Here is a 19,109-nt window from a genome sequence, read left to right as displayed (position 1 = left end):
CATGACCTAATTGTTAGGCCTAAAACATGGTCTAAAACAAAGAAAATGGGGCTTGGATCTCAAGTTATTTCATTCTCAGAAGTCATCATTATCTAAGAGTAAACTTGATTAAAAATCTTAAATATAAATAAAGCTGCCTGCTAGGTCCAGATGAAGGCATTTCTTAAATTTTATGAAATGCCTTCAGTTGCACCCAGAAGATAGTTTTATTAACAGCTGGTGTCTTTTAGACTTATCTCGAGAATTGCTACTAAAACATTCAACACCTTGTCCTACACTGTAGGCGGTGTCAGTGTCGCTGTACATGTTCCTCTGCAGATCTCAGGGCTCATATTCTCAGGGCCTGTTCTTTATTAACAGAGCTCATGGGGTGGTGCTACAGTTATACAGTCTTCAGTTGAATACACTCAGGCCTTTAAACAAGGCATTATGTCCTGCTGAAGGCATTTCAACTCCTCACTGCTATTAGTGGGAAGGTGATGATAGTGGTTGCTATTTATTGGATCTCAGGGGAACAAAGCTCAGGTTGTCTCACTGTGCTGGCTCTCTTAGCTGTGGTAAATACTTGTGAATCTCTTATTGTTAGCAGTCTAATTTATAACACACAAGTAGCTGGTCAGCTGATTTTGTGTAATTTGCATAGTTGGTACTCTGAAACGTTCTGTACAGTCCAGTGCAATATACAGTGTATGGAATGTAAACAATGATAAAAGATCTTTTTGTATTTTCTTATTTTGTGTCTTACTGCAGGTCAAGTGTACGTTATGTCCTGACATGAGATAAATCTGAATAGCTACATGTACAGACTGTGGAGGAAGTTCCAAACAGAATCCTATTCAAGAATGAGGAATAAATATGTTATCCTCATCATCTGCATTGTGGCCCTCATCATCATTGAAAAGGAAAACAATATTATCTCAAGGTGAGCTCTTTAATCACAGCTTACTATCATATATTACTCAGGTACTATGATGAATTACTCAGAAACGACATTGAAACTAAATAGGAAAATCGTGTCGTTCTGAGAGTGAGCAACAACTGATGAGTCGTGGAAGTTTCAGTGGTGAAAAAGATATTGTTCAAATATAGTGGATATAAAAGAATTCTCCAAAACTTTGTGAATAAGATTTTCTGTCTCTTCCAGAGTCTCTGACAAACTTGCACACAGACAGACCCAACAAACCCCAGAGCCTCTTTTATTCTTCAATGGCTCCAGTTTGGATGAGAGTAAGATGAGTATAAATTCCACACTGTTTGTAGATCCAGACCAGGCTGGTCATAAACACATTCTCTTATTGGCCACCACTCGCACTGGATCCTCCTTTGTAGGTGAGTTTTTTAACCAGCTGGGCGACAATATGTTCTACCTGTTTGAGCCGCTGTGGCATGTCGAGAGGACACTTTCAGTGGACACAGGGATCCCCATTTCCAACATCTCATCCACTGCATACCAGGATGTGCTGCTAAGCCTATTCTTGTGTGACTTCTCAGTGCTGGAGAGCTTCATCAGCCCACCTCCTCTAGAGCATGTCACTGCAGCTCTTTTCCGTCGTGAGTCCAGCATGGCTCTGTGTGAGGAACAGGTGTGCTCACCAGTGCAGAAGAATGTTTTTGAGAGATATCACTGCATAACACGCCGCTGTGGCCCTCTGAACTTCACCTTGGCCTCACAATCCTGTCTGAGGAAGAAGCATAAGGCTATCAAGACGGTTAGGGTTCGGCAGCTGGACTCACTCCGTTTGCTAGTTGAAGATCCTAGACTGGATATTAAGATCATCCAGCTGGTGAGAGACCCCCGTGCTATCCTGGCCTCAAGAATGGTAGCCTTCTCAAGCAAATACCAGACTTGGAAAAGTTGGGCAACAAATGGAAAGGTACCCATTGATGATGAAGAGGTGAAACGGCTCCAAGGAAATTGCAATCAAATCCGCGAGTCTGCCGAGCTGGGTTTGAGCCAACCGGATTGGCTGGAAAATCACTACATGCTTGTGCGCTATGAGGACATTGCCAGATACCCCATACAAGAAGCGGCTGAGATGTACAGGTTTACCGGGATCCCATTCACACCACAGGCAAGGGAATGGATCATTAAGAACACACATGCTTCAGAGGTTGCCAGTGGAGTGTACTCTACCCAAAAAAACTCATCAGAGCAGGTAGAAAAGTGGCGTTTCAGTATCCCCTTCAAATTAGTCCAAGTTGTGCAAGAGGTATGTGGGCCAACTATGGAACTATTTGGATATCGATTTGTTGACAGTGAGGAGACACTAGTTAATACGTCTTTTAGTTTGCTTGAAGAAAAACAGTTTAATGTATCATATGTTACAGATTTTATCTCACAGTTTTAGTAGTAAACTAGTGTTATACATTTTAAACAGAGCAGTGAATGTATTTCAAATGCATATGTACCACACTGGAGCACAGATGTTGTACATCTTCAGCGCTTACCTCATGGTTTAGCTTTAATCAAAATGCATTCAGTTTGGTTTGACTAATTAAGATATTGAATGATTAATTAATTGTGTTTTCTGCTTGTATTTAAAAAGGGATTTTATTTGTAGAAGTAAATTAGGTGTTTTTATTATTATTATTATTATTATTATTATTATATATTTTTTTTAAGTAACGGAGACGCTTTTAGACAAACATCTTCACCCAAGTTGTATTTGTGTCTTTTGTAGTTTCCTTTTGAAATTTGGTGATGCTGGACAAAATTGTGTTCTTAAACAACGTAAATGTGTTTACTGTTTGTGTCCTGAACACAAAATGGAGTCAAAGCCAGAGAATGAGACTTTTGTATGAGACTAAAGGATACGGGATACAATTTCAAAGCAGGAACTGTTAGTTAATACGGTAACATTTTAACAGGTCTTCCCTTAAGGCGATTTTTATATAACTTTTGGTTTCTTGATTTCTGGGTTTCTGGTTTCTGCTGCCACACAGAGACAGGTAAAGTACTAACTAGGTAAAGTAAAAAAGTACTAGGTAAAGTTAACTTTTGTGTAAAATGTGCATTCTAGCATGATTGACTATATGTGAAATGGGAAGCATGGGATTATAGTGAAAGGAAGCGATATTAATAAAATAATAAATAAATAACATAAAATAATACAAGAAGGAGAATGGCTAAATAATATTAGAGGACACTAAGACACTAAAGGTACTTTTCCAAAGGAAGACAGGATTTTTGATGTCGAAATATAATGCATTAATCTTTAATTGCATTAAAGAGTAAATTGTGATACAAGTCATACAACATATAGACCAAAGATCTACACCTGACTGAAGGTCATGACCTCTACAAATTCACAGTATTTATGTATTTATGACTTTTGTTTTCAAATAAAATTAAATGACTGGGAATCAGCATTATGAACTGTCCTTTGAGTCTAAAACAGTGGTGTCAAGTCAGCAGATATTTTGGGTGTACTTGTAATATCAGAAGGAAATTCACCATGATTCAAAAGACCTGGCAATGCAAAAAAGATTTTATAAATCCCTGACTGTGGTCCTTATCTGAATATTTAATATTTGGCTTAGTAACTTCTACGAGAACGCGTTTGTTTCTGTATCAAATTCAGTTCTGTACTAAACTCTTATTAACCAAACTGTAAGTTAAATTTTTAATTATTAGACATGCACACCTAATTGTGTACAATTGGTTCTTAATCTCAGCCTTAGGAATATGCCATGCAATACCGGTTGTGTTTTCACTGCTCTAAATCACCAGATCAGTTTCATTAATGGTTGGTGAGTTGTGTTGAATCAGGAAAACCACAAAAAATATAGTATACTGTACAATCTCTTGAGAACTGGAATTTAGAAGCAGTGGCACCACGATTGGGGAAATTATGGAGGGACTGAATGATTCCAGGTGACTAGAGTTAGATAGGGGCCCTGAAATATGTGTCTTTTAAAGAAGAAGAGATTTTTGAAGTGGAGTAGAGTAGAGTAAGGGGTGAAGGTGGGCACCATGATGATGCAACCATGTTGAATATGTAGCAAGATTTTTATGGTGTCTCATCTTAAGCAGCTTGTAAGGTCAGACGCTAGCTGTGTCACAAATTCCCCATGAAGCCATGGAGCATTAATCATTCTCAGTTAACCACTGACTTCATAAAGGATCATGTGTAGTAAAAGACGAGGAGACCAGTGAAGTCAGACATCAATAACTGCTTTTATTTTCCTTTCCATGGATGTTTTTCTTGAACTCATTTTGTGCTGTCTTAAAGTGTACTTTACTTCTCTATCTTATAAGGCCACATTGTGCATACAGGCAGGCCTGTGGCACACATGGCTCCACGTGTGTGTGTGTGTGTGTGTGTGTGTGTGTGTTCTTAGGATATGCTGCGCCCTCTCTGAGAGCCGCTTGGAGCAAATTGAGGCTCGCCCAGCTGCTGAAGGGCTCTTTCATACAGCATGCACAGCACACAGACCTGCCTATTCAACACTCAGCAGCACCAAAAACCTGTGACACACTGGCAGTCTGTGCAAAAAGACATTACTGCACATTCAATGGAATTCCAGTTTATTACCAAGTAGATTATTAATGAATGGCATAATGACATAAACGGTGTCATATAAATGTCTTGCTTCAAACTAGTTCAGTAACAGATTAAAAGAAAAAAAATCAAGGACACAAAGTAGTTTCTGTGTAAACAAAGGGCTGTCCCTGAATCTAACAGAGGATTTTATTAGCAATGCTAATATTTTGATCATAACTGGCAGCACTTGTTTTTTAATCTTTAACTTCAGTGATTTTCCTGAGCTTTCTACAGGGATAGAGAGAGTAATGCTGGCCTGACTAATGAGGGAAGAGAAAACATTCAGTCTACATTTACTCTGACAGCCTCTGCTGCCTGTATAAAGAAGCCTTGTTTCCATTCGAGTAACATCATAGGAATGACAGATTATACATATTGATCTGATTTAACTAAATATAACCATGTCAGAATGAGTCTCTTCAAAAATTGGTAGAACCAATTTATATAAAATAAATATTATATACAGTGAGTCAATCCTTCCACTGAGTCCCTGCATTTGAATTGAAAACCTGTGGTTCGCAACGTGTAAGTCTTTCCACAGGGATCTCGCAAAACATTAATTGTGGAGGTGTGAATAATTTTGAAAGCAATGTTCTGTATAATAAATAGCACTTTTTAACCAACTGTTTTATGTTCAAATAAAGCTATATGTTTCAGCTCAAAAGATCATCCTGCATATACTCTTAGAAAATTTAGACTACTTCAGAGTTGGTCAGTTATCCCTCTGGAGAAGCCCTGAAAGGTTCTATGTAGAACCCGACAACAGAGTTTCCTGTAATGTGTCTCCCTTAACCATAAGGATCTAATGAACTCTCAAAAATCATTCCCACATTTTCCCCAAGAGTGTAATTAATTTATTATATTCATGAAGGGTGCTAATAATTCTAGGGCTGACTGTGTACATACATTACTACAGGAGCTGTTTATTGCATCTGTTTACAATAATAATAAAAAAACTGAGATAAGTTAAAGCAATATTTTTTATTCATGTTATTTGCAAAGCAGAATTAAGAATTTCTAGATTTCAGTGGTGAGACACTTTAAAAGCCATGGCCCTAAAATAAGTGACATCACTGCTGGCATTGTTTGCTGTTGCTGTGTAAGAAGAAACATGTACTGTTTCTTGAGAAACAGGATGTTATGTGTAGGTGTCCTAATTCCTTACTGATGCATGCACTGAGCAGCTGGCTGTTAAAATGATATTCATCATGTCTATTTTTGTCCATTTGTACAAAGAGTCATGATACAATTATAAACAGTACCTGTAATCGACCAGCAGAGGGCAGTGGCGTTCTTTATGGCTGCCTTTCAAGCAAACACAACCTAAGTTTTGGTTTTGTTCTTGTTTTCCAACAAATCGTGATAAATTATGAATGACTAAGGTTAAAGGAGAACTGAAGGCAATTTTTTTATTATCAAAATTCCATTTCTCATTTTTATTAAATACAGGAATGCATTTTTGATAGCTATGTTTTCACTGCTATAGCAAGTTATGAGTGTCTGAAATATGCTCTGTAATATATCGGTCCATATGTCAAAGCAATGGCCGTAAACGAGATTCGTTGAGACCTGTGCGAGACATCGTAGGACGGAAGTAAAACGTACAGCAGAAATCAAAGTGACCAACATCTGCCAATGTTGTCAAAAGACGCACGAGCCCTCTTTCAAATGCTGATGTAATCAAGCCGGAAGTTGTTTTTTTTTTATAGCAATCAGGAAAGTTTGAAAAAAGTAGGCAGTAATCGTCATTTAAACTCGTTTTTGTGCAATATTTCGTGTGGAAAACAGTTTTCAAAATGGCGGCACTGACACTTCACGTTTCGAAGTCTCGCACAAGTCTCGTGAAGATCGCACGGATAAGTGACGCCTACCATGGACCAAACGAACTAAATTCAATGTGGCTAAAAACCAAATAGGCTGATAAGTATAATATTTAATTGCAATTAGTTGCCAATACGAGTCACGATATAAGGTTACTAAAACCAAAAACGTAATTGAATAACACGTTATTTAAGAAATAAAGCAAGTTTGAAAATTACTTAAGTTCTCCTTTAAGGCAAAGGGTTCGGTTAGTTTAGTTTTCCTTACAAAATCATTCATATAAAATAAATAAAATCAAACTTGTTAATCAGAATTTGTTTAAAAATTGTGTTAGAAAATATCTGCATGTGACCGAATATTCCAAGGTTCACTTTTCCCCAGCTTAATCTTACTGTGTGTGTGTGTGTGTGTGTGTGTGTGCGCATATGGCTGACAGGACTTCAGTGTTCTGCACAATAGGTTTAAAAACCATGTATGTGTGTGTGTGTGTGTGTGTATGAGAACCATGACCACTTCCTGAGTGGATATAAGGAGAATCCTGTCTTTAATGAGTGTTAGGCCCAGCACTAATCCACAGTTAATGGCAGACATGCAGAGCTGACCTCTCCCTTCACTCTGTCACTAATGTGTAGACCACACTCATTGTTAAACACTGCTCACTTCACACTGTATATATCCTACACTCAATGAATTCTGCTAATAAGTGGTTAATCACATAATCTAAAAATGATAATCATTTATTCATTCATTTCCTATACCACTGATCCATTCAGTCATGGGTGAGCTGGAACCAATCCCAGCTGACATTGGGCGAAAGGTGATGACTACACTAGACAGGTCGCCAATCTATCATGGGGCTAAAACAGACAGACAAATTTTCACACTCGCATTCACACTTTTGGGCAATTTAGAGTAGCCATTTGACGTAATCCACATGTCTTTGGACTGTGGAAGGAAATTGGAGTACCCGGAGGAAACCCACACAGGCATGCAAACTCCACACAGAAAGGTTCTAGTTGACAGGGGGGTGTGAACCCAGAACTTTCTTGCTGGGATGCAACAGTGATGATTACTGGACCACCAAGTATCTGATAATACAATACTAAAAGAACAACAGAGCACTTGTTTTGGATGTGATTTCATTCCCTCTTTTCTTGAAAGAGTTATTACTTCCCGGTAATATCCTATATACCTATGGCTAATACCTTTGGTGAACAATTGCATGTGTGTGATCTTTGAGGAGTGACTCGGTATCAAAGGAAATGGAGAGAATGCAGAGGAGTGCTCCTGTGAGTCAGCCAAAACCAGCCTTTGTCAAATATTTCTCCTCACATCTGAACTCACTGATACATAAATCACTTGCACTGTTGCTTTGAACTGTTTACAAGGGTGGCAAAAGTATCTCTCTCTCTCTCTCTCTGTTTCTCAATGACCTCATCCTCTTTTGTATTGAAGATTATCAAAATCCTCTGATACAAATGACTCTCACTGCAAATAACTTTTCATTCCTGAATGATAAATCAGCATGAAACATGTCTTATGTTTAGAGATAGTTTCTTTGGTGATATATTTACAACTAATTGAATGTTTTAAAAGATGGTTGGTAATACATGGTGGAGATTAGCTGGCGTGAGATGAAAATTTTCATAGGGTCTTAGCAAAGAATTAGGTGCTGAATGGAAGCAGCTTGGCCATGTGAGTGCTGATGGGAGGCCATCCACTCCCATCAGACCTCAGTGCTTACCCAAGCTGCCACGCTCCACCTCCAAACCCTCCCACCACAGCACATCCGGGGGGACAACTCTTATGAATATTTCAAACACAGATAAGAAATCGGGCACTGAGAGGTCAGCCATGCTTCAAATCAGGTCAGTATACAGGCTGAGGCTACAATTAAAGTCTTTACTTATATATTTTTTCAGGCTCTATATATGTTTTTCAGAATGTATGCATTTTGTGTTTTTGCATTGAGAAAACATTACATGAGGAACATTAAACTAAACAAACTGAGAATATATAACAAATATAGCCTTGATTAATGTGTAGTCTGATAATAGTTTAATTTAATTTCCATGAAGACAGCATGAAGTAGTATATCAGTATATCTACTGATACGAGTATATTAGGAACCAATGGTGTTAGCTTACATTTCCTGATATTTACATCTAGATGTTTTAAACATGGCACCTTTTGTTGGATCCTGCCCATTTATAAAGTGCTCAAAACTTTGGAACATATGATTGACAGAAATTTCTTGTTGCCCAGGTTTGACTAATTGTTTAAATAATTAATAGCTCTGAACATCTTCTCTTGGTTTGAGGCCTGGGTTTCACGTGTGAAAACAACATTTGCTGTGAATAAAAAACAAGATAAACCAACATGAAGATCAGAGAGCTGTCTGTGGGAGAAAAGCAAGACATTTTGAAGCTGAGAAAAGACGGAAATTGATTAGAGCTGTTGCACAAGCACTGGACATAACCAATGCAACAATTCGGAATGTCCTGGAAAAAAAACAAACACACACACACACACATATATATATATATATATATATATACACACACAGTCGGGACAGGGGCAATTTAGGGCAAGTAATGAGGTAAAGCTATTAAATAATCATGTGATTTTGAAACAGGTGATGCCAACAGAAGGGGTGACACATTGGTGTAGTGGTTAGCACTATCATCTCACAACAAGAAGGTTCTGGGTTCGAACCCAGTGGCCAATGGGGGCCTTTCTGTGTGGAGTTTGCATGTTCTCCCCGTGTCTGTGTGGGTTTGCTCCGGTCTCCCCCACAGTCCAAAGACATGTAGGTTAGGTTAATTGGTGGCTCTAAATTAACCATAGGTGTTAATGGTTGTGTGTCTCTACGTTCACACTGCAGGCTGAAGTGACTCAAATCCAATCTTTTCACCCATATGTGACCTGTATCCGATCTTTTATTGACAATATGAACGACACAGATCCGATTTTTTCAAATCCGACCCAGACCGTTTGGATATGGTCCTAATTCCGATTCCTATCCGCTCTTTTCATATGCGACTTCGGTCTGAACCGCCAGGTCGCATTCATCCGACTTACACGTCATCAACAAGCCACAAACGTCACTATTCTGCGCTGAAGTAGGCGGCGGGTCTCTCAAAAAAAGTTACAACAACATGGCGCATAATCACAGGCACAGATAGAGGATGGGACTCGTCCCACCCAGATTTAAATTCACCTCATTCGGTCCCCCCCACTTATAGGGAGGAAAAAACGTCTATGCTGTCTTTCTTTGCATAAGGCAAACCTCACGGAAAAATCAAAAGACTAATTACCATTCGGTTTATTGAGGTGCACAGCAGTGTATACATAGTTGCAACAACTCACATAAAACAAAGACTGATATTCGGTTGGTTGAGCTGCGCAGACTGCACAGGTTGCGAGCTCGAGCTTGGTTGCTATGGTAACCCACAACAAGTTTGACAGGCATATCGGGGTTGGGGTTGGTTTGCTGGCAGCTTTGTCCCCCCCCCCCAGTTTTTTGTCCCCCCCAGTTCAAAAAACGTATCTGCGCCCCTGCGCATGACATCAATGCGAGGGACGCTTCGGGCTGTGCAGGTTCTGAATCTTCTCAATGGAAGGACGCAGAGGTTAGGGAGCTGATTTCCATTTGGGGGGATACAGCTATTCAAGCTAGATTGGATGGGTCATACCGCAACCGGGCGGTTTTACTTCCGTAAACACTGGCCATGCTCACTTTGTGTGACGTCGTCGTATCCTGCAATGCGCATGCGGAACACTTTTAGGTCGCTTTTCGTTCATACTGAGGATCACATACAAGTCGCATATATTTGTTAATGTGAACGACCTCACAAAAAAATCGGATTTCACAAAAAAATCGGAATTGAGCATTAAGCCTTGCAGTGTGAACGTAGCGTATTATGTGTCAGCCTTGTGATGCACTGACAACTTGTTCAGGGTGTGCCCCACTTCTCTCATAGTCAGCTGGGATAGGCTTCAGCTTGCCCGCGACCCTGCACAGGATAAGTGGTTACGGATAATGGATGGATGATGTCAACAGATCATTGTAATCATGATTTGATACAAAATCAGTATCCAAGAAAGGCCTAGTCTTTGAGGAGCAAACATGGGCCGAGGATCTCCAGTTTGTCAAGAAATGTGTGAGAAAATTATTGAAATTTTTGAAAACAATGTTGCTCAAAGAAAGATAGTAAGGAATTTGGATATTTAACCCTCTATGGTACATAATATTATTAAATGATTCAAGGAATCTGGAGAAATTTTGGTGCATAAAGAGCAAGGGCGCAAACTGAAGCTGAACACCTGTGATCTTTGATCCCCCAGATGGCACTGCATCAAGAACCATCATTCATCTATCGCTGACATAACCACATGGGCTCAGGATTATTTTGGCAAACCTTTGTCAAGCACTATAATACAGAATTACATCCACAAATGCCAGTTAAAACTTTACTGTGCAAAATAGGAAACCTTATGTTAACTGTGTCCAAAAGTGCTGTTGACTTCTCTGGACTCGGAGGCATCTGGAATGGACCATCACACAGTGAAAGCAAGTATTGTGGTCAAAATAATCAGTACTCCAGGTCTTTTTTGTAAGAAACGGACGTCATGTGCTCTGAACCAAAGACAAAAAGGACCATCCAGACTGTTACCAGCAACAAGTCCAAAAGCCAGAGTCTGTCATGGTAGAGGGTTGTCAGTGCCCTTGGCAAAGGTAACTTACACTTCTGTGATGGCAGCATTAATGCAGAAATGTACATTGAGATTTTGGAGCAACATGCTGACTTCAATACGACATCTTTTTCAGGGATATTTCAACAAGACAATGCAAAACCACATTCTGCACACGTTACATAGTCATGGTTGTGGAAGAAGAGGGTGCCTGTCCCCTCTGCCCCTAACAGAGAATATGTGGCGAATTTCGAAATGAAAATATATGACAATGACGACACCATAATGTTGTATATCTTAAAACCTGTTTTCAGGAAGAATGGGACAAAATAACCCCTGAAACATTTGATCAAGTGGTGTCTTTAGTCCTTAAACATCTTTTAAGTGTTGTGAGAAGGAATGGCAACATTGTTTATTGCTTTACTGTCCCAAGTTTTTTTTTTAAATGTGTTGCAAGAATCAAAAGTGAAATATGTGTTTATTTTGAATAATAAAAAAAAATGAAGGTAAGCCATCAAAAAAGTGCTGTTTTATTGTTTTGAGTGCAATACAGGTCATAGATCATTTAGAAAGTGTTGTTTTCAGAGTTAATTTTAATTTTAACAATTTTAACATACCATTTCAACTTTTTCTGATTCGGGGTTGTATATATGTGTACATTATACACTAGACATGTATACAACCCTGAATCAGAAAAAATCAGGACAGAATGTTAAATTATATATATATATATATATATATATATATATATATATATATATATATATATATATATATATATATATATGTGTGTGTGTGTGTGTGTGTGTGTGTGTGTGTGTAATAATCTAGTGCTATTAAATCCCACATCTTTAATAATATCAATAATATCATGAACTTTTAATTAAAAAAGAGCTGAAAAATGGCATCCCCATTGGAAATTGACATTTTCATTCCATTATGTTGCTCCACAAGAGTGATGACTTGTCTATCATCTGTTTCCTGAATGTGGACCTTCCTTGCTGAATTTTTTTTCCTGTAATGTGAGAGGCCGTACATCTGCGTGTGTTTGAATGAGGCAGCACTTCACATAGACCCTATCACTTACACACGCCTGCACCCACCATTGTGCTGCAGACCAGCAGCTGCCATACACTTGTGGGCCCCAGAGAGGCCTGCTTACACTCTTAATTCTTCCCACAATAGCAGGCACAAAAAAAAAATATGTATACATGGCATTACTTGACCTGCTACATGTAGCGCATAATTGATACATATACTTCCACATTCATATCTTGCTTGACCTTTTAACATGCAATGAGCACAGAGAGAGACATGTAATCTATAAGCCTGTAAGGTTTAAGCCAAAGCCTAAAAGTTCTGGTGTGCTTATATCATATTTTTCACTGTATTTTCCATTGGTACTTTCCAACAACAACTAATAATAATAATAAGTACCAATCATGCTGGTCAGCAACTTCTATTAATGTTCACATTGAATATCTACAGTGGTGCTTGAAAGTTTGTGAACCCTTTAGAATTTTCTATATTTCTGTATAAATATGACCTTAAACATCAGATTTTCACACAAGTCCTAAAAGTAGTTAAAGAGAACCCAGCTAAACAAATGAGACAAAAAATATTATACTTAGTCATTTATTTATTGAGGAAAATGATCCAATATTACATATCTGTGAGTGGCAAAAGTATGTGAACTTCTAGGATTAGCAGTTAATTTGAAGGTGAAATTAGAGTCAGGTGTTTTCAATCAATGGGATGACAATCAGATGTGAGTGGGCACCCTGTTTTATTTAAAGAACAGGGATCTATCAAAGTTTGATCTTCACAACACATGTTTGTGGAAGTGTATCATGGCATGAACAAAGGAGATTTCTGAGGACCTCAGAAAAGCATTGTTGATGCTCATCAGGCTGGAAAAGGTTACAAAACCATCTCTAAAGAGTTTGGATTCCACCAATCCACAGTCAGACAGATTGTGTACAAATGGAGGAAATTCAAGACCATTGTTACCCTCCCCAGGAGTGGTTGACCAACAAAGATCACTCCAAGATCAAGGCGTGTAATAGTCGGCGAAGTCACAAAGGACCCCAGGGTAACTTCTAAGCAACTGAAGGCCTCTCTCACATTGGCTAATGTTAATGTTCATGAGTCCACCATCAGGAGAACACTGAACAACAATGGTGTGCATGGCAGGGTTGCAAGTAGAAAGCCACTGCTCTCCCAAAAGAACATTGCTGCTTATCTGGAGTTTGCTAAAGATCACGTGGACAAGCCAGAAGGCTATTGGAAAAATGTTATGTGGATGGATGAGACCAAAATAGAAGTTTTTGGTTTAAATCAGAAGCGTTATGTTTGGAGAAAGGAAAACACTGCATTCCAGCATAAGAACCTTATTCCATCTGTGAAACATGTTGGTGGTAGTATCATGGTTTGGGCCTGTTTTGCTGTATCTGGGCCAGGACAGCTTGCCATCATTGATGGAAGAATAAATTCTGAATTATACCAGCGAATTCAAAAGGAAACTGTCAGGACATCTGTCCATGAACTGAATCTCAAGAGAAGATGGGTCATGCAGCAAGACAACGACCCTAAGCACACAAGTTGTTCTACCAAAGAATGGTTAAAGAAGAATAAAGTTAATGCTTTGGAATGGCCAAGTCAAAGTCCTGACTTTAATCCAGTTGAAATGTTGTGGAAGGACCTGAAGCGAGCTATTCATGTGAGGAAACCCACCAACATCCCAGAGTTGAAGCTGTTCTGTATGGAGGAATGGGCTAAAATTGCTCCAAGCCGGTGTGCAGGACTGATCAACAGTTACCAAAAATGTTTATTTGCAGTTATTGCTGCACAAGGGGGTCACACCAGATACTGAAAGCAAAGGTTCACATACTTTTGCCACTCACAGATATGTAATATTGAATCATTTTCCTCAATAAATAAATGACCAAGTATCATTTTTTTGTCTCATTTGTTTAACTGAGTTCTCTTTATCTACTTTTAGGACTTGTGTGAAAATCTGATGACGTTTTAGGTCATATTTATGCAGAAACATAGACAATTCTAAAGGGTTCACAAACTTTCAAGCACTATTGTAAATGGTACTGGTTTGAGTATTGCAGAATCTACTGATCTCCTGTGATTTTCATATGTAACAGTTTCTAAAGTTTACACAGACAGGTGAGAAGAACCAGAACCACTCTTTACAACTGTGGTGATCAGAAAAAGCATTGTAGAATGCACAACACACCAAACCCTGATGTGAAAGGGCTACAACAGCAAAACAGGACAGCAAAAGATTTAAAAAAAAAAAAAAGGCCAGGTTATGTTTTCAACTGTCTAGCTTTAGTAATGCAATATTGCCTCTGATTCCTATTTTAACCCAATGTGATCTTATGCTTTTGTAGCCCATCTGCCTCAGGATTCGACTTGTGCATTCTGAGAAGCCTTTTTACTGGCCACAGATGGCCATTCTCTGACTGCTCCAATCAACAAGGTGTTGCTGCCTGCAAAACTACTGTTCACTGTTTTTGTTTGTTTGTTGCACCATTCTTTATAAAGTCTTGAGACTGCTGAATGTGAAAACCAGCCCTACCAGCAACATCCTCATCATGGTCAAAGTCACTGAGAACATATTTTTCCCCCCATTCTGATGTTTGATGTTAAAATTACCACAAGCTCTTGACCTGCATCTGCATGATTTTAAGCATTGCACTGCTGCCACATGTTTGACTGTTTAAATAATAGCATTAGTTCTGTAGGTGAATGAGCAGGTGTACAGTTTTTCATATTAAAGTGGCTGTTTAATATACAGTCCTGTATATAGTCCAGGGAATTCTGCATATATAGGTAGATGTGCTCAGAAATGTACATACATTAACATGTATGTCATGGCAATATTGGGCTTTCAGTGATTTCTTTGAACTGTTCTTCTGTGACACTTTCAATGATTGATCACGTGTACAAATTTGGGCAGTGGCTAGACTTTGCTTAGAGCCAGTCTAGAATGGAGAAGTAACGCAACTCCTTCCCTCCACCATTCTGGGTGCACACCTTTGGCAAGTGTCAGTACGCCCTAAGCCTCCCTGAACCAGGGAAATAGTTATAAACACGACGTTGGCAGCAGGACGTTGTTAATGTCTGTGGCAGATGAACTTTTAAAAGTCAATGGTACAGGCATTAGATGGCATACAAGCTAACTACACAGTTAGTTAATGCATGGCATCACCCGGCAAGTTAGTTGTCACTGCAAGGCAACCTCTTTTATCCACTGAGTCTGTTACACATTCTGTGTACCACTCAGGCAATGGATTCTGAGGTCCAGAGAGACAGACAGTGGGGGCACGACGCTGTCTGGTCTTTGTTATCGTGCATGGCGTGTTGTTGTGAAAACAGTCATCATTGTAACAATGGACTGCCGAATAGAATATATATATACACATACATTATCGAGTCAGTACAAAAACCTTCTAGAGTTACAAATGTTTGTTTTCCAGCACAAAATTAAATGTTGCAGAAAAAAAGTTTGTATCTGAGCAGCATATTACATTAGAGACCACTTTTCAGATTAAAAAAGAAAACATGAAGGCTGCTGGGTTTTGTTGCAAAATTAAGAAGCGAGTGTGACAGTCAAAGTGTCTCAAAGAACTGTGGCTGGTTCTGCAAGATACTCAGTAAAATCTACAGCTCATTTCCTTATAAAACTGCACTCATTGTACCTGAGACTACGATTGTTTTTTTAAGGCAAAGGGTCGTCTTACACCAAATACTGACTTTGTTTCATTTATTACAGCTTACTGTTTTTTTGTAGTATTTTTTTTAATGTTGAAACATTTCATTATTTTTTTAAGCCATGTTTGGTCTACAGCATTTGCACAGTACTGTGCATATACCGTATATATAAAAGGCCCATAACCATGAGATAGCAGAATGTCTTAAATGTATATTATGTGTTGATGGAAACAGATGACATGCACTGAATAATATATGATTGACAAGCCGGAACCAAACTGATTTCTTTTCTACTCTTTTAAATGAATGCTGCAATCGCTATGTCTTTGTTCACATCCAGGAACATTTTGGATTAGTGAAGGAGCACTGATGATTGCTGTAATGAATATTTGATATAGACTATGTTAAAAAGGAAAAAGTGTGAGGAAGATGAGTCATCAGGAAAGAGTGCCAGCTAATTAGAAACAGTTTGTATACATTTTGGCAGCGTAAAAGGTGTCAAACTCACATCACTACAGCCCACAGGCTTATATGGCCCATTAAGCCATTCAAAATTTATTAGGCTCCCTTGAAAAATGATCTTCTGATCGTGTTGAATGCCTCTGGTCTGATTACTGAAATTTGTTTGTGTCCACCAAAATATTTTAAGGCATCGCTATTGGATATACACTTGCACACATGATCAATCAGTGAAAACATCTAGTTGTACTTTGTATCTAGTAGGACATTTACAGGCTGTTCCATAATGTTCACTAACAGTTAAGATTTTAAGCAAAGAAAAAAATACTGAATAAAGTGGAGAAACATGCTGATTAGATATCTGTTAAACATGTGAAGACGTCTTTTTTCCCCCCAGGATCAGAATGTACCAGTGGACTTTCTCATTTGTGTTACTCAGTGAGGTCAACACTTTGCTTCCATAAATAATACACTTTTTTTTTTTGTAAATGTCTGACATGTCATACTATCCCTAAGCTGTGTGTATCTGCTGACCTGTCAGTCACTCATGTGGGAGCGCCGTCTCAGGTTGCCTGAGCTATGATTAGTCATTTCATGACTATTTGTTCTGCTTCTGCAATATTCATGCCCTCTGTAATAGATATATCATAACAGTGTGTTTTGTTCCGTGTGAATGTGTGAGGGAATCCCATTCTGGTCATCCTGAGAGAATGTCTATTACCTCAGTAAGAAAGCCCTTGAAATTTTAATTATTCAACCACTGGTTCATGTATATTTCAGCAGAATCAGTAGTAATAGATGGAACTCTTCTCTTGAATAGACCAGCAAATGAAATGGTATAGAAAGTCCAAGACCATGCGCTTTGTACATCTTTGCTAAATACTGCCTTCTCTTAAACAGTGCTCTCCTGCACATGACTGAGAACATTTTTGTGCTAAATTATTTAGAGAACTTTTATGTCAAAGGAGGGAACTGTAACATTTTAGTAGATTTAGTCATATTTTTGCATTTCTACTTAAACACTAAACATGCAAGTTCAGTTCAGGAGATTACTTGAAAGTTTCACAAACACATAATCGCCCTTACTTTCTTGGTACTATCTTATCTTTAGTGGCTGTGGTAAAATATCATGTTCATACTGTATCACTGACAAGGAGAACTGTGTCATCCTTGCCTTCAACCTGCCAGTGGTAGCTCTTAAGCAGACTTGTTTTCAAGGCCAAATCCCTCCCTAATTAGTTTACAAATAGACATATTAGCATTCCTGGGGGATTGATAATTGCAGTACAAGAAGCGTAATCCTTTTTTAATCCTGCCAAAGCAAACGTCTGTGTGTAAGTCAGAAAGTTTCCTTGACACATTCGGAAAACAAACCTGGCCAGAGCCATTTCCCAGTGTTTCAGGCTTTGATATGTCGTTTATTGAAACATTAGTTAACAAGGAAATACACTGGCAGGGTTTCAGGGGAAATCTCCTAAAAGCAAAAACAATTCTTCTAATTCTTTCACAGGGAATTGCCTATTTGAAATGTTTCCCGTTCTGCTACAACAATACACCAGTCAACTGCAGAGATTTTCCTAACGTGAACTGTGTTTTTGACCTTCAGGATTTACACCCACAGAAACACACAAATATCTGTATTTTCCCTCCATCATCAATAACTATCAGAAGAAAAAAACACGTCTGTTCTTATTAGTGAGACAAGTGAGCCATAAGAGTCTGCACTCGGACTGGCCCAAGAGCCAAAACATTTCAGCACATTCACTATTTATAGTGCCTCAGGTTAGACAGGATCAACCCAAACAAGGATCTCTTCTGCCTCTATGTAAATGACATCCAGTTCTTTCCAATTCTGAACCTGAACTATCTGCATTTTAGTTTAGATTGATGAGGAGTCAGAGTCAGAGGTGTGTGCAAGTTTCTCTAAAGTGAATTAGGTCAGAATGAGTTTCTACACAGTCAGCAGAGATATTGATTTCATCGTGATCAATCACAATTCACTGATAGCCAGCTTTTACAGCAAGACTATTGTTATCTTATTATCAAGATTCATCTTTATAAACACAAATAAAAAATATAAATACAAATACAAAGCTTGTACATATTATGTGTATACAATGTTATTGAATAAGATTTTGTCCAATTCTTAGAAAATATCTGTAATAATGACAGAAACATACAGGGATATCAAGTAGAACTTAATCTTGATTTATGATAAAGATTTCATAACCATATTTTTGCAGAAGCATTCTCATAACCAAATCCACTCACAGAACACTATGACATTTAGCGAGAGTTTTATGGAAACAAATATCTTACATGGCATCCTAGCTCTCTTCCTAGTGAAGAGTGTAGGTTTCTCTGTTCACCACCCCCACATACACATACACACTTACACCTTGAATATAGGTGTCCACTTTTCAGGGCATGATTGATAGCAGCACTTCAAGTGAATAGTAGCCAGTTTGAACTTTCATTCTTAATGCCAGGGCCAACAGTGCATCTCTACTTCCCGACCTGTCACTTTAGCCCTGAGGAGACACCTAACCAGATTCCAGTCCCACTGCTTATAAACAGTGTAATCTCTCAGCTTCTGACACAGCAAATAAACACAGCACACAGGTAAAACCCAGCAACTCAATATCCTACTTCCTTCCTTTGTGTGTAGCTGACAGGTTTTAGTACGGCTCAGCCGAAAAAGAAATAAAAGAGAGCCTACTTTATAGGTAACAGGACAAAAGTGTCTGCTTTGTGGAGACATCACACAGGTTAAGTGCACAGAGTCGTGTCTCTGACAAAGAAATTGAAGAAAAATGCCAAAATCTACATGAAGTATTTCATTTGACATTTGATTTTCAGTAT

The 19,109-nt window shown here is 38.5% G+C and overlaps 1 protein-coding gene across 1 annotated transcript; it reads left to right on the top strand.

Annotated features, from left to right (window-relative positions):
• The first annotated feature begins 814 nt into the window (after nucleotides 1-814).
• Nucleotides 815-2,348, top strand: chst3a (carbohydrate (chondroitin 6) sulfotransferase 3a). The gene is made up of 2 exons (XM_060924962.1): nucleotides 815-922; nucleotides 1,145-2,348. The coding sequence occupies exons 1-2, from the start codon at nucleotides 843-845 to the stop codon at nucleotides 2,346-2,348; spliced, it is 1,284 nt and encodes a 427-aa protein (XP_060780945.1). The 5' UTR covers nucleotides 815-842.
• The last annotated feature ends 16,761 nt before the right edge of the window (nucleotides 2,349-19,109 follow it).

This window comes from Neoarius graeffei, chromosome 7 (genome assembly GCF_027579695.1).
Source record: "Neoarius graeffei isolate fNeoGra1 chromosome 7, fNeoGra1.pri, whole genome shotgun sequence".
Classification (NCBI taxonomy): domain Eukaryota; kingdom Metazoa; phylum Chordata; class Actinopteri; order Siluriformes; family Ariidae; genus Neoarius; species Neoarius graeffei.
The sequence above is the reverse complement of the archived record's forward strand: the minus strand, read 5'-3'. Positions and strand labels throughout refer to the sequence as shown.

Excerpts from the sequence above, each read along its gene's own strand:
- chst3a (XM_060924962.1), top strand. The coding sequence starts at position 843 with ATGAGGAATAAATATGTTATCCTCATCATCTGCATTGTGGCCCTCATC. Across the intron at positions 923-1,144 it reads GAAAACAATATTATCTCAAG|AGTCTCTGACAAACTTGCAC; the intron begins GTGAGCTCTTTA and ends TGTCTCTTCCAG.